We start from the raw sequence: 22894 nt of genomic DNA, 5'->3' as shown, positions 1-22894 counted from the left end.
TGTCCCTTCCACGGTTCTACCTTAAGACCCTGGCCATCACTCACCATAACCCCTGACTATGTCCCCTGTGACCTTGACCCCATCTTGCAACCCCCATTAGACCCTGTACCTCGACCCTGCCCCCTGTGCCTGCTGACCTATCCCAACCCCAGACCCCGACCTCACCTCTGGGACCTCTGCTCTGACCCTATCCCAAACCCTCCCAGGTCACATGTCTCTATGGTCTTCTCTCCCCTAAGCCCTTCCCATTATCCCCACAGGAACATGGCCAAGGGCGAGAGTCTAATGGGGGAGGTGGCCACAGACTGGATGGACACGGAGTGCCCAGAGGCCAAGCGACTGAAGGTTGTGCCCCCTCCTCTGACTCCTGCCTTCAGGGTCCTGGGTGGGGCCCCAGTGGTCAGTAGGAGAGCCCAGAGGAAGTCACCTGGATCCTTAAGCTCAGATCGGCCTTGATCAGGCTCTGTGTTTGATGCCCAAAGCTCTTAAGTGCCCTGGCAGCCTAGCTAAGGATATTCTGTCCTGTTTCCATCACATCACTCATGCCTTTTGGACCATGAGTCTGAAATTTATTAAGCTTCTGCTAGGGATGCAGGTGCTATGCTTGTGAGTGAAATCCGTACGTTTGTGTGTGACTGTTTGGTCCTGATACCTCACGATCATATTCATGTTCACAGATTCATACTGATCCTTGGAGGAACCCCTTGCCCCCACATTTCTTTTACCAGTGATTTGTAGTTTCCAGAATATAAGTTTTGCATTCTGTTGAATTTAATTCTAAATATTTTAGGCTTCTTGGTGCTGTTGTCAGTACAATTGTTCTTTTAATCTCCTTTTTGGTGTGTTCATGCCTAGTGTATAGACAGGTATGTGCTACCAGGTGCCACACTCTATGTCTCTTCCTTGATCCTCCACCTTAAGTTCCCAGCGCTTCCCTCTTTCCAATTTGGATTAAAATCCTAGTTTTTCCTCTTACGCGTTCTCTGAGCTCCAGTATGTCAATTTCCTGTTTCCCTATCTAGAACACAATCAGGTTTTGGGGGGCTGTGTATGTATCTTCATGAGAGCAACCTGTGGGGATGCCCAGACTGTCCCTCTGTCTGTCTTCCAACTCGTTAAGAGAACCCGGGTCCTTGTGCCTCCAGGTGGAGGAGCCTGGCGCGGGGGCCGAGGATGCTGTAGATTGCCGCCAGTGGACTCAACACCACCTGGTTGCTGCCGACATCCGTGTGGCACCAGCCATGGCCTTGACACCTCCGCAGGGCGATGCAGATGCTGATGGGATGGACGTCAATGTGCGAGGCCCAGGTAAGTGACGGCGCCCCCCCCCCCCCAAGGATTCCCCTTACCTGTCCTTGTGAGAATTTGTATCTGGGTCTGTGTTCTGGGGAGAGCTAGGTGTGTCCAGGTGTTTGTCTGCCGGGCTGTATGTTCATTAGGTTCCTTTGTTGTAAGTGCTAATGGCCCAACTCAAACTTGTTAAGTAAAACAAGGAATTTACTGGCTCTTGTAACTGGAAGCATCAGGCACATTTGGATCTAGGATTCACCACCTCTTGGCTCCAGCCCAGGCAGGTTTTCTCCTGGGGACACCTTGCCTGCAAAAGCCTTACAAAACCTTTTTCCCATCTGCGCCAGCAAAAGTCCCAAGCTGAGTTCTGATTGGACAGACTAGGGTCACATGCTCATCCTGAACTAATCAGTGTGGCCTGAGGGCTGGAATATGCAGATTGACCAGGTCTGGGCCACATACCTGTCCCTAAGAGAGGGACTTCTGCTCTACTCAGAGTTTGAGGTTGAAGAATGTGGCCCAAGAGTCTCCCTAAGTGCACCAGGGCAAATGTTCACGCACAGTGCAGCAGACTGTTATCTAGATCCTGTTGCATTAATCTTTGTCTTATTTCAGGTTATTCCTCCCCCAGTTCCATTTTGCTTTTGCTGTAAATGGCCTGCACCTGTGGCTCTCTTTTGAAGTCCCTCAGGGGTTTTATTTCCCTAGGGGCACTCCTAACCAGTGGGTGTGGGTATGGGTATATGAAAGGCACAGCTCCTTTGCCTCCCGCTGGATGATAACACTAGATGTAGTGGCCTCCAGATAAGCTTTGGGATCAGGCTGAAATAAGCCACCAGGAATTTGTCTGAGGTGCATGCTTCTTTGACTTCCTCCCTCCTTTGTCTTTTGTCCCCTTGTGCCTAGTAGGAGCCCTTCTGTGACAAATCACATGCCCATGAATCTTCATCCTAGGTTGGCTTCTGGGGCACTTGACACAGCCTCTGTGCAGATGTACTTCCATGTGTCCCACTTCCTCCTAATGCAGTGCCCTCAATAGGATTCCCTGGAAAGGCCTCTGTGTCCGCCTCCCTTGTGACATGCTCCTGTTTCTTGCAGATGGCTTCACTCCATTAATGCTGGCCTCCTTTTGCGGGGGGGCCCTGGAGCCGATGCCGACTGAGGAGGATGAGGCAGAAGACACATCAGCAAGCATCATCTCAGACCTGATCTGCCAGGGGGCCCAACTCGGGGCACGGACTGACCGCACAGGCGAGACAGCCCTGCACCTGGCTGCTCGTTATGCCCGGGCCGATGCGGCCAAGCGGCTGTTGGATGCTGGGGCAGACACCAATGCCCAGGACCACTCGGGCCGAACCCCCCTGCACACAGCTGTCACTGCTGATGCCCAGGGTGTTTTCCAGGTGAGATGGGTCTGCCCCTTTTGACTTCATAGCTGGGACAAGCATCAGACAGACCTGGGTTCAAATCCCACTTCTGCCTTTCAGAGCTCATTTTTCTCATTTATAAAATGGTGATATGTGGGAGTACAGTTTCTGGAAAGTAGCTGCTCCCTGAACCTCATTGACTGGGGTTGGGGACCTCCAAGGGCTAAGAGGTGCTCTTGGTCCCCCTGTTCCTGCCGTGACTACCCCTGCTGCACCCCCTCTCCTCTAGATTCTCATCCGGAACCGTTCCACAGACCTGGATGCTCGCATGGCAGATGGTTCGACGGCATTGATCCTGGCGGCCCGCCTGGCGGTGGAGGGCATGGTGGAAGAGCTCATCGCCAGTCACGCTGACGTCAATGCTGTGGACGAGCTTGGTAGGTTGATGGGGGTGGAGGGTTGTAGGGGGTGGGGGCTGAGTGTGTCACATGCACCCTGACTGTCTTGAACTCACACCCACGTTTCGACCCAATCACTGAAATTCATGTACACATAACAGGGCTTCAACATGGACTTACAGTCTCATACTTTTTTTTTTATGGCATCCACTAGCTCTTAGGGCCCATCAATGATTTAGAAAAAGGCACCCTTTCCCAAGACACTTCATTTCCAACTACTTTGTTAGAAGAACTTACTCTGCTGCCACCTGCTGGGCAGATGGTGTAATAAATTTGTAAATTGGCCAAATCTGTCCTCGTGACTAGTACTCCCTCCCTAGGGGCGGCTTGCTTGGACAGAGGACCTCATGTCCAGAGGATCTCACACAGCCGTAGATACACTCAGATGTGCACAAACATCCTTTAGAGCAGGTGTTCTCAACCTTGGTACCATTGACATTTGGGGTCGGATCATTTTTGATGGTGGTGCGGTTGTAGGATGTTAAGCAGTACCCCTGGCCTTGAACCACTAGATACCAGTAGCACCCCACCTACCAGTTATGACAGCCAAAAATGTCTCCCGACATTGCTGAATGCCCCTGGTAGGGTAAATCACCTCTGGTTGAGAAATACAGCTCGAAAGGAGCACTGTGCAATACAAGTTTCTGTGATGATGGAAATAGTCTCAGTCTGTGTTGTCCAATATGGTAGCCACTGGCAACACATGGCTATTGAGCCCTTGAAATGTGGCGAGGGAGGACAAAGAAGTAAGTGTTTTATTTCATTTAATGTTTTAACCTTTGTTTTGCCTGCTTTGAAAAACAAGCTTTATTGAGATACAATTACCCACTTATATAAAACCCACTGGCTTTTAGTATAATCACATAGTTGTGCAAATATCATCACAAGAAACTTTAGAACATTTCTATTACCTGAAAATGGTCTCTTAGCCATCATCCCCTTCTTCCCATCCCCCCTCCGCTAAACCCCTACATCTTCCCAGACCCTGGCAACCACTAATATACTTCCTGTCTCTCTGGATTTGCCTATTCTGGCTATTTCCTATAAATGGAATCATACAATATGTGCTCTTTTTTGGCTGGTTTCTTTCACTTAGCATAATGTTTTCAAGGTTCACGAATGTTATAGTATCAGTATCAGTATTACTTTTTTAAATGACCGAATAATATTTTACTGTATGAATACACCACATTTTGTTTATCTTTTCATCCTTGATGGACATTTGGGTTGTTTCTACTTTTTGAGTGGTTTCTACTTTTTATGAATAGCGCTGCTATGAATATTCGTGTGCGAGTTTTTGTGTGGACGTGTCTTTTCATTTTTCTTAGGTAGATACACCTAGGAGCAGAATTTCTGGGTCACATGATAACTGTTTAAACTTTTGAGGATCTGCCAGCCTGTTTTCCACAACGGATGCCCCATTTTTCATTTCCGCCAATAGTGTATGAGGGTTCTAATATCTCCATGTCCTTGCCAACACTTTTTATTATCTGTCTTTTTGTTTATAGCCACTCCTAGTGGGTGTGAATTCATAGCTCATTGTGGTTTTGAGTTTTATTTCCCTGATGGTTAATGATATTGGACATCTTTTTATGCACTTATTGGCCATGTGAATGTCTCCTTTGGAGAAATGTCTGTTCAGATTCTTTGCCCATTTTTTAATTGGATTATTTGTCTTTTTTATTATTGAGTTAAAAGAGTTGTTTATATATTCTACGTATGTCTTTTATCAGATATGAGTTTATAAATATTTCTCCCAATTTGTAGGTTTTCTTTTTCACTTTTTAATGTCCTTAGAAGCACAAAAGTTTTCATTTTGATGATGTCCAATATATCTGTTTTTGTTGTTATTGTTGCTTGTGTTTTGCTGTCATATCTAAGAATCCTTTGCCTAATTCAAGGTTGTGAAGATATACCCCTGTGTTTTCTTTGAAATGTTTTATAGTTTGAGCTCTTACATTTAGGTCTTTGATTCATTTTGAGTTATTTTTCGTATGTGGTGTGATAGACAAAATGTGGAGATACATCTGTCTCTGTCTCCGGATCATTTGTTGAGAAAGCTATCCGTTCCCCACTGAATGGTCTTGGTGCCTAATTTATTAAATTAAATCTAAAGAGGCACCTGGGACTGAAGGCTACAGCACTGGACAGCACAAGGGAGGGCCTCCCAGTTCCCTCTGTGTATGAAGAGTCACATGTACAGGTGTGCACACCCATGTACAGTACCTCCCTTGGAAAGGTCTGCACACACACCCAAATACAGGCACTCAGATATTCATCGGAGGTCTGCTTCCCCCACCCTCCCCACACCCCCAGGCCATATTCTGGGCCCTTCCTGCATCCCTGCCTTGGGAGCCAGGACAGGAGCCTGATTCTGACCCTGACCTCTCCTGTCCCCCACCAGGGAAATCAGCCTTACACTGGGCTGCAGCTGTCAACAACGTGGAGGCTACCTTGGCCCTGCTCAAAAATGGCGCCAACAAAGACATGCAGGATAGCAAGGTGAGCCCTAGCCCTTGGCCCACCTGGGTCAGCCCTGCCGTAGCCACCCCCCAGGCAGCAGAGACCAGGGTGGGGTAGGCTAGTGGGGGCATTTCCTTGGCCTGCAGCCAGCTTTCAGGGGTGGGATTTGGGCCCAAGAGGCTCCAACAGTAGATCAGAAGAGGAAGTGTGTGGCAGTTGCAGTGTGACTTTGGGTAAGTTACTTACCTCCTCTGAACTTCTGTTCTCATCTGTGAAGTGGGGAAGCAGTAGTACATCTCATTGCTTCTTCCGAGGATTCAGGGAAGTAATGTGCTTAATGGATCCTTAATAAAAGGTAACTAGCATGATCATTGTTTAAAAAGCCTACCAAGGTGGTATTACTCTCCTCATTTCACAGATGAGAAGAATGAAGCTCAGAGTGGCACAGGGGTGAATTCTATCCTTCTTAAAAATTTCCCTATTTTATTTATTTGTTATGGACTTTTTTGCATTAATTTGCATTTTTAAAAAACATTGCATTAAAATATTTTGATGACTGAGGTTTTTGTTGCCCCATTACATTTTGTACCTCAGGCGAGTGTCTCGCCCTAGTCCTGGCTCTGGGGCCTGGAGCTTAGTAAGTGTTCCATGAATGTGGTTTAAAGGAAAGAATTTGCCCAGGCTCCCGGGCCACAGCTGGGATTCTAAGCCAGGTCTGTCGGGCTGGAGAGTATGAACTCTCAGCTCTCATGATGTTAACTGAGAGTTCATCCTGGTCCTTGTGACCCTGACATCTTGTGGGTTCTGGGCCTCCCCAGGAGGAGACTCCACTGTTCCTGGCAGCCCGGGAGGGCAGCTACGAGGCTGCCAAGCTGCTGCTGGACCATTTCGCAAACCGTGAGATCACTGACCACCTGGACAGGCTGCCACGCGATGTGGCCCAGGAGAGGCTGCATCAGGACATCGTGCGTCTGCTGGACCAGCCCAGTGGGCCCCGCAGCCCCCCTGGCCCCCATGGTCTGGGGCCTCTGCTCTGCCCACCTGGGGCCTTCCTCCCAGGCCTCAAGGTGGCACAGTCGGGGGGCAAGAAGAGCCGGAGGCCACCGGGGAAGGCAGGGCTGGGGCTGCAGGGCACCCGGGGCCGGGGCAAGAAGCTGACACTGGCCTGCCCGGGCCCCCTGGCCGAGAGCTCAGTCACACTCTCGCCTGTGGACTCACTGGACTCCCCGAGGCCCTTTGGTGGGCCCCCTGCATCCCCTGGAGGCTTCCCTCTAGAGGGACCGTACACGGGTGCCACCGCCACGGCGGTGTCCCTGGCACAACTTGGTGGCACGGGCCGGGCAGGTCTAGGGCGCCAGCCCACCGGGGGCTGTGTCCTCAGCCTGGGTTTGCTGAACCCTGTGGCTGTTCCCCTTGACTGGGCCCGGCTGCCCCCGCCTGCCACGCCAGGCCCTTCGTTTCTACTGCCACTGGCACCAGGACCCCAGCTGCTGAATCCTGGGACCCCTGTGTCCCCGCAGGAGCGGCCCCCGCCATACCTGGCAGCCCCGGGACATGGTGAGGAGTACCCGGCAGCTGGGGCCCACAGCAGCCCCCCCAAGTCCCACTTCCTGCGGGTCCCCAGCGAGCATCCTTACCTGACCCCATCCCCTGAGTCCCCCGAGCACTGGGCCAGCCCCTCACCTCCCTCCCTCTCAGACTGGTCCGACTCCACTCCCAGCCCTGCCACTGCCACCGGGGCCACAGCTACAGCCGCTGGGACACTGCCTGCCCAGCCGCTGCCCCTGTCTGTCCCTGGCCCCTTGGCTCAGGCCCAGACCCAGCTTGGGCCCCAGCCTGAAGTTACCCCCAAGAGGCAGGTGTTGGCCTGAGACGCTTCTCAGTTCTTGGATTTTTGGGGGTCTGTAGAGACAGTCCATCCTTGCTTTCTCTTTCTGTCCTCTTTCCTTTCATTCTTTTCATTCTCTTCTCTCTCTTCACCAACCCTCCTGTACCATCCCCACCTTGCAGTGTGACCTACCATAGGTCACCAGTCTAGGGCTTCAGTCTTCCTTTATTTATAAGGGGTGTGGGCTGATCCCAACCCCCGGGTCTTGTGATGAGTCTGGGACCTCCTCCTGCCCTCCCCTCTACCTGCTCCCCAATTCTCTGTTTCCTCCTTTCTTTCCTGCCTCCTCTGACCTTTCTCACTCCTCACGCTCTGACATGAGTGGATTATTATTATTTTTTTTACATTTTGTATAGAAACAAATTCATTTAAACAAACTTATTATTATTATTATTATTTTTTACAAAATATATATATGGAGATGTTCCCTGCCCCTGCAAATCCCCCAGTACCCCCGTGGGGCTGAGTCTGTGGGCCCATTCGGCCAAGCTGGATTCTGTGTACTAAGTACATGACGCTGGTACGTACCAAGTAGGCTCATCCTCTGAGGCCGGGGGTTGGCAAGACGTGGGATCCTCCTCCCCACCCCACCTCCCTCACTTCACTGCATTCCAGATGGAACGTGTTCTATAGCTTTGCTGGGGGAAGGGCCCTTCTGCCCCAGAGAGCCCACCCCAAACACTTCCCCCACCCTAGAGCCTGGGCCACCTTTCTTTGGGAACTGGGGGGTGGCTGGTGGGAATATGAGCACCAGGGGAGATATGTGCATTTCATTTTGTCTCCCTGTACATATGGGACTACAGGACAGGAAGGACCTGCCTGAGTGGCACCCCTTCTCCTGGTACTCCCCTGACCCAGCCCCATGCAGAATAGAAGTATTTTTAGGCTATTTTTATAATATGGCTTCTGGTCACAATTCCTGTGTAGCTAAATTCCCAGGCCTTGTATTGTACAGCCCCCACTCCCATCACCACCTAATAAAGGAGTAGTTAACACTCAGTGTCGTTGGTCTGTGTCTAGGTAAGATGGGGGGTGATAGTGGTGGGGCTTCTGTCTCTCCAAGGCTAACTTGAACTCCCATCTTGGGTTAAACCCATTTGGCTTGGCTGCCCACTCATGGTTCTTTTGGTAGATGGCACCACTGATTGGATCAGAGGTGGTCACCTGACTTAGGATGAGCCAATCAGATTCTCTCACTTGAGAACATTGTTTAATGGAGATGCTTAGAAAGCTGTCAGTTGGTGGCGCTTTTAAAGCCACAGGCAGATTAAGAAATACCCGTGGTCAATTTGGGGTGCAAACAGCAGAAGAATGGAGCAATATGCAAGGAGAATCAGAGATGAGTGCTCAAATAGTTCTAGAGTTGGAAGAAGCATCTCAGAAGAAATATTAATTCCAGTTAATTGAGCATCATCATTCCATTGACATCACAGGTATTTATTAATTGCCTTTTAAGAGCCTGATGCTGGTTCTGCGTGAAACTGACCTCCTCTTCATGCTTCCATGGGGTCTGGAGACAATGCTGCACTTATGTAATAAATACTCCTTTACATATACCAGCTTGGGTGGGTTTCTATGTCTTGCAGCTAATTGTGCTCCAAGACAAGGTTGTGTTCGCACTGGGTCCCTCCAGGAAAAGAGAATGGGATAATGTTCGTTGATTCCCCTGTCACTTGGAGTGCTCTTGGTTGCACATGACACAACAATCTACCCATCTGGCTTAAAAAAAAAGAATTTATTAGCTCATACAACTAAAAAGGAGCAGCTTCAGGGGAGATTTGATCTAGTGGCTCAACTGAGGTTTACAAGGGCTGAATTTCTCTTCATCTCTACAGATTTTCCTCTGGGCATTAGTGTCCTCCTCAGGTTCTATATGGTACCCAACCCACCTTCTCTTCCCACCCACACAACGCCAGCCTTCCCTCTGTGTTAGCAAAATAGGTGCAAAGATCATAGACCATATTGCACTTCCCAGGGAATTGAGAAGTCTCCGGTCTTGGGATTGATTTTGTATCGACTCCAATTTGGTCGTGGGTGCCTCCTCTAACCGACAGTTTCTCAGCGTTGGCACTGTTGACATTTGGGCCCAGATCATCCTTTGCTATTGATGGGGGCTCTCCTGTATGTTGTGGGATGTTTAACAAGCATCCCTGGCCCCCTCCCACTACATGTCCCTTCTTCATTGTGACAACCGAAAACGTCTCCAGACATTGCCACTTGTCTCCCGGGGGTAAGATTGCTTTTCAGCACCGCTGCTCTAACCAATCACTATGGCAATGCAATATGGGATGTACTTATTTCTTAAAGCAATCCGTCTGTGCTCTGGAACTGGGGTTGTGGTATACCGAGGGGCAGTCAGGTTTGCAGAAGCAGGAATTCTGTGGAAGCAACTGATAAGTGTTCCATGCTGCTTCCCAGAGGTTTGTAGTGGGAATGAACCCCAGCTGTCACAGGGGTAACTTGCCTGATAACGTATGCTCTATTAGCTTCTTTCCCTGTCTTTTCTCATTTCTCCACTCCCCTGCTTGTGTTTTTTGGGGCCATCTCCCAGATAAACTTCTACTCAAATCCTTGTCTCAGGGCTGCTTCTGGGAGAGCCCAAGCTATGACAGGGGTTGTTGGTATAGAGCAGGGATGCAAAATCATGAGACTGTACTCATGTCCAGTCATGAAATTTAACTCATGAGGTTAAATTTCTTAGGACTCTTCTGTTCAATGCAGCACTATTCACATTAGCTAAATGGATGAATGGCTATAGCAGATGTGTGTATATCTTCTTTATGTTAGAGACCTGTCTTTCAGGAGGCGTAGGAATTTGCCAGGAACCGAGGAGGAAGGGAAGAGAAAGAACATGAGAGGGGCAAAATAGCGTGAAACAGCAGGGAAATCTCAGAGGAAGGGTCAGCAATTTGGAATGGCTGAGTACACCTCACTTCCTTATTTATTAGTAATTTAATAAATGGACATGCGTCGCTTTGCAGGGAACAATGGGTGGATTTGGAGCTAAAGAAGGTAGCGGAGGCCAGATCACAAGGGTCTTGAATGTGAAGATGGGGAATTTTAAACGTTACTCTGAGGGCAATGGGGAGCCGTGGAAAGTCCCTGAGTAGAGAGGGAACACAGCCAGAGCTCTTGTTGGGGTGGCTGGTACAGAGGACGAACTGGAGGGAGGAGACACTGCAGGCTTTTGTGACAGATGGAAATGATGCAGCTTGAGTTAGGGTAGGGCTGAAAGGATGAGGAAGATGAGGAGGAAGAGTAGAGAAGATTGGGCAACTAATTAATTCTGGGGAGAACAGGGAGTGGGATTGAGGAACTGGGGTCACTAGGAGAAGTTAAGCCCGAGCAGCATTTGTATAATAACAAGTGATCTACTTCTTCCTCCCTGTGGGGACAGAGCCAGGAATGCAGTTTCCAGGCTCTCGGCCTCACATGGAAAGGTGCTGGCTCAGGTAGTAAATGGCCATCAACCGTGATTGGATGGCCATCAGCTGTGGCTAGTTGGCCGTCAGCTGTAACCAGCGAGCCATTGGCCACTAATATAACTGCTGTGGCTATGCTAGCAGCAAATGGGGGCTAGCAAGAAGATGGTGGCTGAGCTAGCAAGCGCGGATTGCATTTAGCACGGCGGGTTGCAGATCATGAGGCTCCTGCTTCCTGTGTCTCCAACCCAGCTGCCAGCGAGACTATAGTGGTATGACTCCCCTACCTGTGGCTCCGTGGGTGTTCCTTTTTGGCCTCACCACGTCCTGCGTTCTTATGTGGGGAGTGGGAGCTGAGACCCTGCATGACACTCCCCCTTTCAAAAAAAATTTGAAGATCTTATTGGCTTTATTTAGCGATTCATGAATGGGCATCATCCTATTTAGCAACTAGAAAGGCACTCCTTCCTTCCCCTCTTGAGGGCAGGGCTGGGGGTGCCTCTTCTTTGGGGTGAGCGGTGGGCACTGATGGGCACTGGGAGTACTGGCGGAGTGAGGGGTGCATTTGTGATTGCCATCCACAAAAAGAAATCATAATTAGTCCTTCCTCCACTTTTTGCCATAAGACCCTGGGGGCCGGGGATGCGGACCCTGGGGTCTCCAGTTTCCAGGAGGGAAAAACCCATAGGGTATTGCCTGCCTGAGCCCTGGGGGGTCTTGTTAGTGACTGGGGGGGCCCCTGGGACAGCAGCTCCAGGGACCCCTTGTATAACAGGACCCAGGTCCCCAGCTCCTCCTCTCTCAGGCAGTGAGCAGAGAGGGATGCAGGCGGGAACCTCCCTCGGCTATGGTGAGTGTGCATTCAGGGCCTTTGTCTAGCTGGAGAAGCTACGCCAGCCCACCCCCAGCTCAAGGGTGGGTGAGCACATGGAGTGCAAAATGAATGCACACACTTGTGCTTTGCAAGCAGCAGGCACACACACGCACGCACGCACACACCCTGGAGCTTCATGCGCACGAATGCACACATACTCATATAGTCACCGGCAAGGACTCAAAGGTGGTAGGGAAGGGGATCCTGCTTTTGGGGGAGCTTCTTGATGAGAAGAAAGAGGAAAAAGAAAGACTCCAGACCTTAATCCTATGTGTTCCTCATCCCTCACCCTCACAGTGGGGGGTGGCATCAGCATGCCCCTGAGCTCAGCACCCACTGGCTACCACGACTTCTACCACTAAACAAGCAGCTGGCCTGGTGATCTCTCCAAGGGGGTAATTTTCATGGGGTCTAGCTATGCAAATATGGACAGTTCTAGCCTTGGAACCTGACTTCCTTTTGGACAGGCACTCTCACCTCTGACAATAGGAAAGCAGAATTTGGACACCTTGAGGCAAACTCAAAATCACAGCTTCTCAGCTGTTGCAGGGTTAAATTTCAGCTCCATTCAGCGAGTCCCTTTTTCTTCTTCCTTCTCTCTGGGGTGGGTGCAGGGGGCTGGTGCAGACGCCACCTCCATGGTGAGGGTGGACAGGGGCTTGGCTGTCCTTACGAGTCCACTATGCTGGGTGTGTGTCTGTTCCCTGGCATTCCCTGAGATGAACAGAGTTCCCTCTGACTCCTGGCCGGACCGGTCCCACCCCATCCTGCTGATGCAGCTCTGCCAGCTCCCACACCCTGCTCTTTCTCTCACAGCCATGTCTTAACCTGTCAGGAAATTCAGTGGGCTCCACCTGCACAATCTGTCCAGAATTGGCCACCTCCCATCACTTGCATGGCCCCCACCCTGGTCCCGCCCCCATCCTCATTCACCTGGACCAGCCTCCTCCTTGGTCTCCTGGCTTCCACTCATGTCCCTCCAACTCTGTTCTCCCACAGAGGCCAGAGGGAACTTGGGAACACCTGAGTCAGGTCACGTCCCTCCTCTGCTCAGAGCCCTCCATGGCTCCCACCTCACTCTGCATAAAATGTGAAGTCCTCACTGCAATCCACAAGACCCCATGCACGTGCCCCCATCACCTCCACACCCTCACCTTCCTCCCTCTAGCCTCTCTTCCTCCTTGCTCTTCCTGTTCCAGGCACAGTCCAGCCCCAGGGCCTTTGCACAGGCTATGTATTACCTCTATCTAGTCTTGCCTCCCTGACCTCGCCCAGGATCCTCTTGACTAATTTGCTCATTTCTTTCCAGTGTGAATTTGGGCCTTTGCCTGGCTGGAGAAGCCACCTGGGGTTGTCCCCAGCCCTAGAGATGAGATCTGAAAATGAGGGAAGGGAAACAAGAAATTCCGGAGTGACTGAACATTAAACCTCAACAAGCCCTTTCCTGACCATCCTATGCTCTGCTTTTTCTTTTTCTGTAGCACGCAGACAGTCTCCCTTATGCAGTTATAACATTCATTGCTTATTGCTCGATTCACTTCCCTAGGACTTTCTGCTCCTACAAGGCTGGTATGTCTTCCTGTTTAGTTCCCTGCTGTGTCCCCAGTGTCCAGAGCAGCACTGGGCATGGAACAGGTGCTCAGTGAATATGTGTAGAATGAAAGGTGAGCCTGCAAACTCGCAGCCCTTAAAGCACAGCCTCCAGAGCCAGACTCCTGGCTTCGAATCCTGGTACCATGACAGTAAGAATGTGAGCAGATTATCCTGTCTATGCCCTGCTTTCCCAGCGGTGCAAAGCAGAGAATAGCAATCATGTCTCTCCCTGCAAGGAGTTGAGACCAAAGGGTTCATAGCACTGTTAAGGGAATCTCACTGACTCTTATCTGTGAATTCATGGGATCGATCTCCACGTCCACAGACGAGGCTCAGAGGGACAGAGCCAGCTGTCCAGGGTCATAACTGCCCCTAATAGGTAAAAGCATCCTCATTCAAATCCAGGCCTGTCTGATTCCAGAGCTCAACCTTGTGGTCCCTGCAGGTCACAGAAGGGCTATCTTGAGCACAGGATTTCTGCTCCGTGTCATAGGGATTTTTGTCCGGGAGCGACCTCCCTGTCACTGAAGGCATGCAAGCAGAGGCTGGATAATTGTGGCAGAGAGTATACCAGGTGCGCATTGAGGGGTTTCCTTTACAATTCTCTTCTTTAAGATGCCCAAGAAGGGCTGACTTATTCCTTGAGGTCATTTCCAGATCATTCTGAAGATATGTTCCTCAATGTGAGGAGTTAGAACATATTTCATTTGTTTGTTAATTTTAAACTTTAAATATTCAGTTGTATGGTATGTAAGCCTTCATTTGAACCCTACACATATTGGAGGTGGGCCTGGGTGTTCATTTTTTTCTTTTAAAAAATATTAAGGTATAATCGATATATACCATTAATTTCAGGTGTACAGGGGCTGCCAGTTAGCTCAGTTGGTCAGAGCGCGGTGCTCTTAATATCAAGGTTGCCGGTTCGATCCCCACATGGGCCACTGTGAGCTGTGTCCTCCACAACTAGACTGAAACAACTACTTGACTTGGAGCTGATGGGTCCTGGAAAAACACACTTAAATAAATACAAGTTTTAAAAAAAATTTCAGGTGTCCAACATAATGATTCGATATGTGTATATATTGCAAAATGATCACCACAGTAAGTCTAACTAACATCCATCACCACACATAGTTATAAATTTTTTTCTTATGATGAGAACTTTTAAGATCTACTCTCTTAGCAACTTGAAAATACACACTACAGTATTTTAAACTATAGTCACCATGCTGTACATTATATCCCCAGGACTCACTTATTTTATTTTAATGATTTGTAAGAGCTAAGCATTTTTTTAGGGCCACAACTTTTTCTGGTTTGCGGTTTGCCTGTGAGTTTGTTTCCATTTAACAGTGTTTTGTGATCTTCAGAAATTATATATTTAAATAGTCATATCCAAATACTTTTTTCTCCATGCAGGCTTCTAGGTATATTGTTTCTATCATTCTCTCTATATAAGGGCTCTGATGTTCTCTCTGATATTGTTTAATTTGCAATAAAAGGGCCTCTTTCAGACACATGCTCTGGGCAACTTTGCCCAGTGTGCCATTTCTTAGATAGCTTTCTTAAGCCGAGTATGAGATTCTTGGTTTTGGACTTTCATTTTGCTTTGGCTTCTGAAGATTTCAAGTCAAGCTTTGCTTTTTTCATAGCATAAATTCTTTAGAGGACCTCACTGGAGTTTCCCTAAGATGAAGATTCTTTTAGTTTTACTTGTGCTAGATCAAGGGTTGCAAACTAGTCTGAGGACCAAATCCTGCACCCTACCTGTTTTTGTAAATAAAGTTTTATTGAAGCACAGCCACGCACACTTGTTTATACATTGTCTGTGACTACTTTCACACTGGAATGGCAGAACTGAGCAGTCGCTACAGACACTGTACAGCCCATAGAGCCTAAAATATTTACCATCTGGCCCTTTACAGAAGAAGCATGCATCCCTGTGCTTGATCAACATGACTGCCTGCTTCCTGCATCCTGATTTTTTTTTCTTCATGAAAAAAGGGCATCCCTCCCTCACATTGCTTCTGTTAAGTTCTCCGATGGTCCTGCCTTGTGTTATCTTTATAACCAGAATACCTTTGCACTCCACCAAGCACATTTTTGTTGTTTTTCCTCTATGTATCTTCAGAACTAACATCTAAAATTTATTTTTTCCAGAATTAAAATTTCAGCAAACTTTCAAAACACTTAAACGATCATTCTCAATTTCTCTGGTTCCATTGCTGTGGATGAGTATTTTCAGGGCCATCGATAGGCATTTATTTATCTTTGCTTTTTTTGTGTCACTGGCTTGCAGATTACGTCAAATGCCACTAGATGGTGCTTAAACCATCTACTAGTGGTTTCATTGTGAGGAGTCTCTGAGATGGTATTTGAGACTCTCCAGGCTCAATTGTTTATTTCTAAACCAATGAACTCTTGATAAGCAGGGAAAGATTGCATTAGGACCATTTCCTTTAAAACAGAGTCCCATGTTCCAAATGAGTGGAAAATACTCTCAGAAACATTCATATATATATGTAAGTGTGTGTGTGTGTATATATATATATATATATACACACACATATATATATTTGGAAATTGATTAATGGATTATAAAATGATAAAATATTGCCAATCCAGGCTTTCTATGAAGTCTCATAATTTGAATTAAAATGGCCAATCATTTCAGAGTGACTTTCCATTTAAGGAACACAGGTGTATCCATTAGGCACAGTGCCTGGGGCTCACAATACTATTAGGTTGGTGCAAACCTAATTGCGGTTTAAAAAGTTAAAAATAATTGCAAAAACCGCAATTACATGTGCACCAACCTAATATGAAGGGGGCCCATGACGTTGTTTGCATTTCTTTTAAGATCAGAAGAAATAAATGAACTTTTAAAATTGAAGATTATATTCACCTTTACACCAGGTGAATATAATCTTCAGCGCTACAACTTTGCAAGCCTAAAATATAAAAATTTTAAGCTTTTATAAAATTTAAATAAAATTTGATAACAACAATGTTACAAGCTTTGCCTTCCTCGGGTATCTGGACTGTGGCAGACACTGTAACCTGGCTCCTATTATTTCTCACCAGTCAGGCCTTGAATTCCCTGCACATGTGCCAAGTTGGAAGTGCTGGGAGATTCATTTTTCCTGGCAGAAACTCTCAAGCAATGACAAACAGGGGATTGATGGATAAACATCCTAGCTTCCTCACTGTCCCTCAGGGTCCCCCAGGTGGGATTAAATTCTGTTTGCCCACAGTGGGGATTTCCTTCTCTCTCTCCCTTCCCCTCTCTCCCACCCATGTTTTGGGAGATAACGGCCCAGATAAACTATCTGCTCTTGAATCCTTGCCTCAGGATCTGTTTCTAGGAGGCTCAAACTAAGGCACTGATGTTCTTACCATCTTTCCTACCCCAAATGTAGTTTCTATTCCTTACAGGTTCTTGTGATTGTCTTTTCTTCTTTAAAAATTGAAATGTATCGGACGTATAAGATTGTGTAAGTTTAAGGTGTATGGTATAACACGTTAATTTGATACATTTCCATGTTGTAATGTAATTGCCATTGTAGCAATAACTAACACCTCTGTCCTGTCACAGAATTATCGTTTCTTTTTTGTGGTGGGAATAATTATGATGTCGTCTCTTCGTAAGTTTGATGATTATAATACGATATCGGTGTTGATATTCGCTCTACTGCGCGTTAGATCTCCAAACTTATTTATCTGCTAGTTGCCAATTTGTGCCCTTCAACAGCTTCTCTCCTTTTTCCCCTACCCCCAGCCCCTGGTAACCACCGTTTCACTCTGTTTTTGTGAGTCTGCCTCTTTTAGATTCCACTTATAGGTGACAGCATATGGTATTTATCTTTCTCTGTCTGAATTATTTCACTTAACATAATGCCCTGAAAGTCCATCCCTGTTGTCGCAAATGGCAGGATTTCATTCTTTCTCATGGCTGAGTAGTAGGCTATTGTGTATATCACCACATTTCTCTTATCCAGTTATCTGTTGACAGGCACTTAGGTTGTTTCCATGTCTATGATTTTCCCCATGTCTATGATGTTTTCTTGTTATCGAAGAGACACTTGCTAGCTGGGTGATATTAGGAAAACAAGTGACATCACTTCTGAGGCTCTGCTTTTTTTGCAAAACAAGGATGATTCTTTCACACCACCGGTGCCCATTGGGTAGCAGACTCTTAGTAACTTGCTCTGTTGCATTTACTCTGTCCTTTCCTCTCAGACTCCTGAAGAACAGTGGGAAAACGCCACCTGGCTGGTGACAGAGTTTGTGCTGGTGGGTTTCTCCAATCTCCCAGACCTGAGGACCATCCTCTTCACGCTGTTCCTGCTCATGTACCTGGTCACCCTCAGTGGCAATGTCACTATCATCACCATCATCCACGTGGATCAGACGCTTCACACTCCCATGTACCGCTTCCTGGCAGTGCTGTCCCTCTCTGAGACCTGCTACACGCTGGTCACCATCCCCAATATGCTGGTTCATCTGCTCCTGGAGAGCCAGGCCATCTCCATTGCTGGCTGTCGGGCTCAGATGTTCTTCTTCCTGGGCCTGGGCTGCAGCCACTGCTTCCTCCTGACCCTGATGGGCTATGACCGCTATGTAGCCATCTGCTATCCCCTGCATTACGCAGTGGTCATGAGACCTACAGTCTGCCTCTGCCTGGGAGCCCTGGTTTTCTGCTCAGGGTTCTCCGTGGCCCTGATCGAGACCAGCATGATCTTCTCCTCGCCCTTCTGCAGCAGCAACCGTGTAGAGCACTTCTTCTGTGACATCGCCCCCGTCCTGAAGCTCAGCTGTGCTGAGAGTACAGGCAAAGCTCTGGCCATCTTCTTCCTGAGCATCCTTGTGGTGCTGGCCTCCTTTCTCCTCATCCTCCTCTCCTATGCCTTCATCGTGGCCGCCATCGTGAGGATCCCCTCGGCCGCTGGCCGCCACAAGGCCTTCTCCACCTGCGCGGCCCACATCACCGTGGTCATGGTGCATTTTGGCTGCGCCTCTGTCATCTACCTGCGGCCCGACTCTGGAGGAAACCCCAGCCAGGACCGCCTGGTGGCTGTCTTCTACACGGTGGTGACGCCGCTGCTGAACCCAGTGGTGTACACCCTGCGCAACAAGGAAGTCAGGGTGGCTCTGAGAAGGACCCTGGCGCGAAGCTGCCGGAGTTTTAAATAAACACTTGCTTTACATTCCTGCTCTAGCTTTTCCATGATCCAGTGCCCGGCCTGACACTCAGTTTCCCCACCTGGAAAATCCGGGCCACTCCGAGAACCTTAAATGAAATAGCCTATGTAATCAGGCAATTAACGAATAGTGTCTGATACCCAGCGCGAACTCCGTAGGTTGCCCTCTCCTTTTGTCTTGATCACCTTGACTTTGGGGGGAATGCAACGTGGTCTGCAGTGCAGGATGGTCACCAGTGGAAGGTGCCACTGAGGGCCCAACCTTGACAGACAGTGAAGGGTAGTGATTTAATCAGCACTGAGCAGGGATTGATATTGGTTCCAGTATCCTTTTATTTTTGTCTCATTCAGAACTTTTCCCACGTTTTCTGAGCGGTGGGGGCTGTTTGCCATCAACCCAAGGCTGCCTTTGTTTATTTTTCCTTTCGGAATCGCCCACTGAACTGCAGTTATTTTCATGACGATCCTCTAGCTCTCTTCCCTTTGGATCCTTTATGATCCAAGGTGTATGATGGGAGACAACGAAAGAAGGGGGAATTAAAAAACGTTATTGAGGTAAAACATGTCTACCATAAAATTTGCTATCTGAACTTTTTCTTAGGGTACCATTTGGTGGCATTAATTACATTCACAGTGTCGTACAACCATCACCACCATCTATTTCCCAAACTTCTTTTCATCATCCCAAACTGAAACTCTGTACCCGTTAAGCAATGGCCCCCCGTTTCCCACTCCTCCCAGTCTCTGGTAACCTCTAATTTACTTTCTGTTACTATAAATACGCCTATTCTCAGTATTTCAAATAAATAAAATTATTTCATTTCATATATGTCCTTTTGTGCATGACTTATTTCACTTAGCATAATGTTTTGAAGACTCATCCACGTTGTAACATGTATCAGAACCTCATTCTTCTTGATGACTGAATAATATCCCATTGTATGGATATACATTTTGTTTATCCATTTAACTGTTAATGGACACTTGCTTTGTTTCCACCTGTTGGCTACTGTGAATAGTGCTGCTATGAACATTTCTGCATAAATATCTGTTTGAATCTCTGTTTCCAATCCCTTTGGGCATGAAACCAGGAGTGGAATTGTCGGATCATAAGGTAATTCCTTGTTTAACTTTCTGAGGAATCACCAGATTGTTTTCCATAGTTGGTGTACATTCCCCGCAGCAGTGTATGAGGGTTGAATTTTTCCACATCCTTGCCAATATTTGTTATTTTCCATTTTTTAAAATTATAGCCATACTAAGAGATGCAAAGTAGTACCTCATTGTGGTTTAGTAGTTCACTTTTGTTGAATTAAACCCAGGTGATGGATTGAAATCATCCAAAGAATCTTCTCTGACCACAGTGGAATGACATGAGAAATCAGTAATAGAAAGAAAACCAGACAATTCACAAATATATGGCAATTAAACAGCACATTCTTAACCAATGGGTCAAAGAAGAAATTACAAGATAGACTGGAAAATACTTTGAGATGAATGAAAGTGAAATCACAGCATACCAAAACTTGTGAAATGCAGCAAAAGCAGTGTTCAGAGGGAAATTCATAGCTGTAAGTGCTTATATTAAAAAAAGAAAGATCCCAAATCAATAACTTAACTTTATACCTCAAGGAACTAGAAAAAAAAGAGCAAGCTAAACACTGGTGATGGGGCTTCTGCCATGATATTTTCCAGGAAACTATGGTCTGTGCTTAATGTGCTGTACGTTCCTTGTACCAACAGGTCCAACCTTTTCCATTCTGCTCTATGTCTCAGGAGAAACCTGTATGGACCACACTGATAGTTCTTTGCCCTTTGGCTTCTGGTTGGTTTTGGTCAATGGTAGGCACAGGCAGGAGATAGAAGACAGGAGGAGAGAAAGGTCAGTGTGTTGTTCTCCCCAATCTCTACCTGGTTGCCATGGATGGCTGTTAAGAAACCAGAGAAATGGCCCAGTGACTCAGGTGGTTGGCTCGCCGCGCTACTAACGCCGAGGTCCCGGTTCGATTCCCACATGGACCAATGAGCTGCACCCTCTACAGCTAAGATTGTGAACAATGGCTCTCCCTGGTGATGAGCTGCTGTGAGCACCTGGAGGTTGGCGTGAGCTGCCGCAGGCTGCTGTGCGCTGCTGTATGCTGCCAGGAGCGGCCAGTGGCTAGAGTGAGTGGCCAGCAGCCAGCATGGGCATCCAGTGAGAGCTGCCATGAGCTGCTGTGAGTGGCCAACCCACGACCTGCCACCGACTGCCTTAGCTGGGGGGAGCGCAAGGCTCATAACACCAGCATAGGCCAGGGAGCTGTGTCCTACAACTAGACTGAGAAAGAATAGCTTGAACCGGAGTGTGTGGTGGGGGAAGGTGGAAAAAGGAGGAAAAAAAAAAGAAAAAAGAGGGGCTGGGCCAGTGGCTCAGGCGATTGGAGCTCCATGCTCCTAATGGCGAAGGCTGCCGGTTCAATTCCCACATGGCCAGTGGGCTCTCAACCACAAGGTTGGAGGTTTGACTCCTGCAAGGGATGATGGGCTGCGCCCCCCGCAACTAAGATTGAAAGGACAACAACTTGACTTGGAAAAAAGTCCTGGAAGTACACACTGTTCCCCAATAAAGTCCTGTTCCCCTTCCCCAATAAATCTTAAAAAAAAAAATGGTAGGGAGAGCAGAGAGACATGTCAGGTACCCTTTTAATTTGTAAATATATCCAAAGTTTAAAAACACCATGGGGAATTTTAGAAATCCCAGTAGTCAGTGAATGAGCTTCTAAATATTCATTACTTCTACAGGTTTCGTATACGTCCACTCAAACTGCTTCTCCAAGGAAGTGGGGAGTACATGAGAAGTTAATGCTCCTTATGTCGGCTTTCTCTTTCTTAGCCTTTTTCTTTCATATCTTCAATCACTTCTGTCACAGGACAAATATAAGTAGCTGGGAAGTGTTGAACTCTGACAGTAAAGCAAAATTAGAGTTAAAGGCAAATGTTTATAACTAAACATGTTTAAACACAAGCTAGGTTCAAAGAGCCAAATATTCTGCATTCCTGAGAAATCTCAATCAGTTTCTCATTCTGGTAAGTATTTCCACATTGCATTTTGCTGCCACAAACTAAGTGGGTGTACATTTTTGAGTGCTGATCTATCTATCGTTAAAAGGTTTGAATTAAGAGACTTAAATAAAACACTTTTTATCTATGAATTTAAAAAAATTAAAAATCCATTCATGACAAAGGAGCCAGGTGTCACTTTCCTCTGGGGGGTACTGTATCCTATGGAGGGGGGTCAGTTTTCTATGGGGGGTACGTTCTCATGGAGGTACTGTAAGGCCAAGTCAGTCCATTTCATTTCTTGTTCTTTAACAGATTCTGTGATGCCACCGTTGTCCTGATCAGGTTCAGGAAGCTCATTCAGTGGCATCGCAATGTCCTCATAAGGTAGCTCATCTTCTCACCAAGCATCGTGAATCAAATCCAAGATCCTTCCATCTCTCTGTACCTCACTGCACATTCTCCTGCAGCTTTAATCTTGTCAAATCAGCACCCGACCCAGCACAGCACCGGCGGCTGCTGGAGCCCCAAAGTAACTTCTTTAGCTCCAGTCATTGCATCCACATCCCAGGCTACAGGAAAGGGTGCGGGGCTCAAAGAAGCACAAAACCCCTTCCTTTTAAGGGCCGTGGATGTGGTGGTCATCACATCCATTCATATCCCATACTTCCGGCAAACACTGATCTGCCCTCCCTCACTGTGTTTTGTTCTTTTTTTTTACTTGGAGAATACCATATCAATGAAATCATATAGTATATAACCTTTTTTAGACTGGCTTCTTTCATTCAGCATAATTTTCTTTTTTTAGCTTGTGGATAGAGAATACTCCCTCCTTCCAGTTTTATTGAGATATGATTGACATATAACACTGTATAAGTTTAAGGTGTACAACATAATGATTTGATTAATGTATATATTGCAAAATAATTGCCACAATAAATAGAGTTAACATGCATCACCTCACATAGTTACAAAGTTTTTTGTACCTTAAAAGTTCTCTTGTGATGAGAGATCCTGCATCTTAGCAGAATCTTAGCAACTTTCAAATATACAAACAGTATCGTTGACTATGGTCTCTATACTATACATTACATCCCCGGGACTTATTTATCTCACAACTGGAAGTTTGTACCTTTTGACCACCTTCACCCCCATCCACCCACTTCCTGCCTCTGGCAACCACAAATCTATTCTTCAAGCATGATTATTTTACAATTCATCCAAGCTGTTGTGTGTTTTAATAGTTTGTATTTTGTGGAGGAGGAAGGTTCCTCAAGGTTCTTTCAGTGGGTCTGATAA

General features: G+C 47.2%; 2 protein-coding genes and 1 pseudogene across 2 annotated transcripts in view; 2 read left to right on the top strand and 1 right to left on the bottom strand.

Annotated features, from left to right (window-relative positions):
* Positions 1-8461, top strand: part of NOTCH3 (notch receptor 3) — a 30446-nt gene extending 21985 nt beyond the window's left edge. Inside the window, 6 exon segments of the mRNA XM_033134633.1 lie at positions 261-345; positions 1146-1308; positions 2389-2693; positions 2947-3094; positions 5520-5617; positions 6397-8461. Of these exon segments, the coding sequence (XP_032990524.1) occupies positions 261-345; positions 1146-1308; positions 2389-2693; positions 2947-3094; positions 5520-5617; positions 6397-7449 (1852 nt within the window). The 3' untranslated portion in view covers positions 7450-8461.
* A 1438-nt stretch (positions 8462-9899) lies between these two features.
* On the top strand, positions 9900-18548 carry LOC117038354 (olfactory receptor 10T2-like). Its single transcript, XM_033135293.1, has 2 exons — positions 9900-9920; positions 17580-18548. Exons 1-2 carry the CDS (start codon positions 9900-9902, stop codon positions 18546-18548), a joined length of 990 nt encoding a protein of 329 aa, XP_032991184.1.
* Positions 18549-21830: 3282 nt separating this feature from the next.
* LOC117038361 (anaphase-promoting complex subunit 13-like) lies at positions 21831-22055 on the bottom strand (annotated as a pseudogene).
* Positions 22056-22894: the final 839 nt, after the last annotated feature.

Source organism: Rhinolophus ferrumequinum, chromosome 18, assembly GCF_004115265.2.
Source record: "Rhinolophus ferrumequinum isolate MPI-CBG mRhiFer1 chromosome 18, mRhiFer1_v1.p, whole genome shotgun sequence".
Lineage (NCBI taxonomy): Eukaryota > Metazoa > Chordata > Mammalia > Chiroptera > Rhinolophidae > Rhinolophus > Rhinolophus ferrumequinum.
This window is presented reverse-complemented; position numbering and strand designations above follow the sequence as displayed.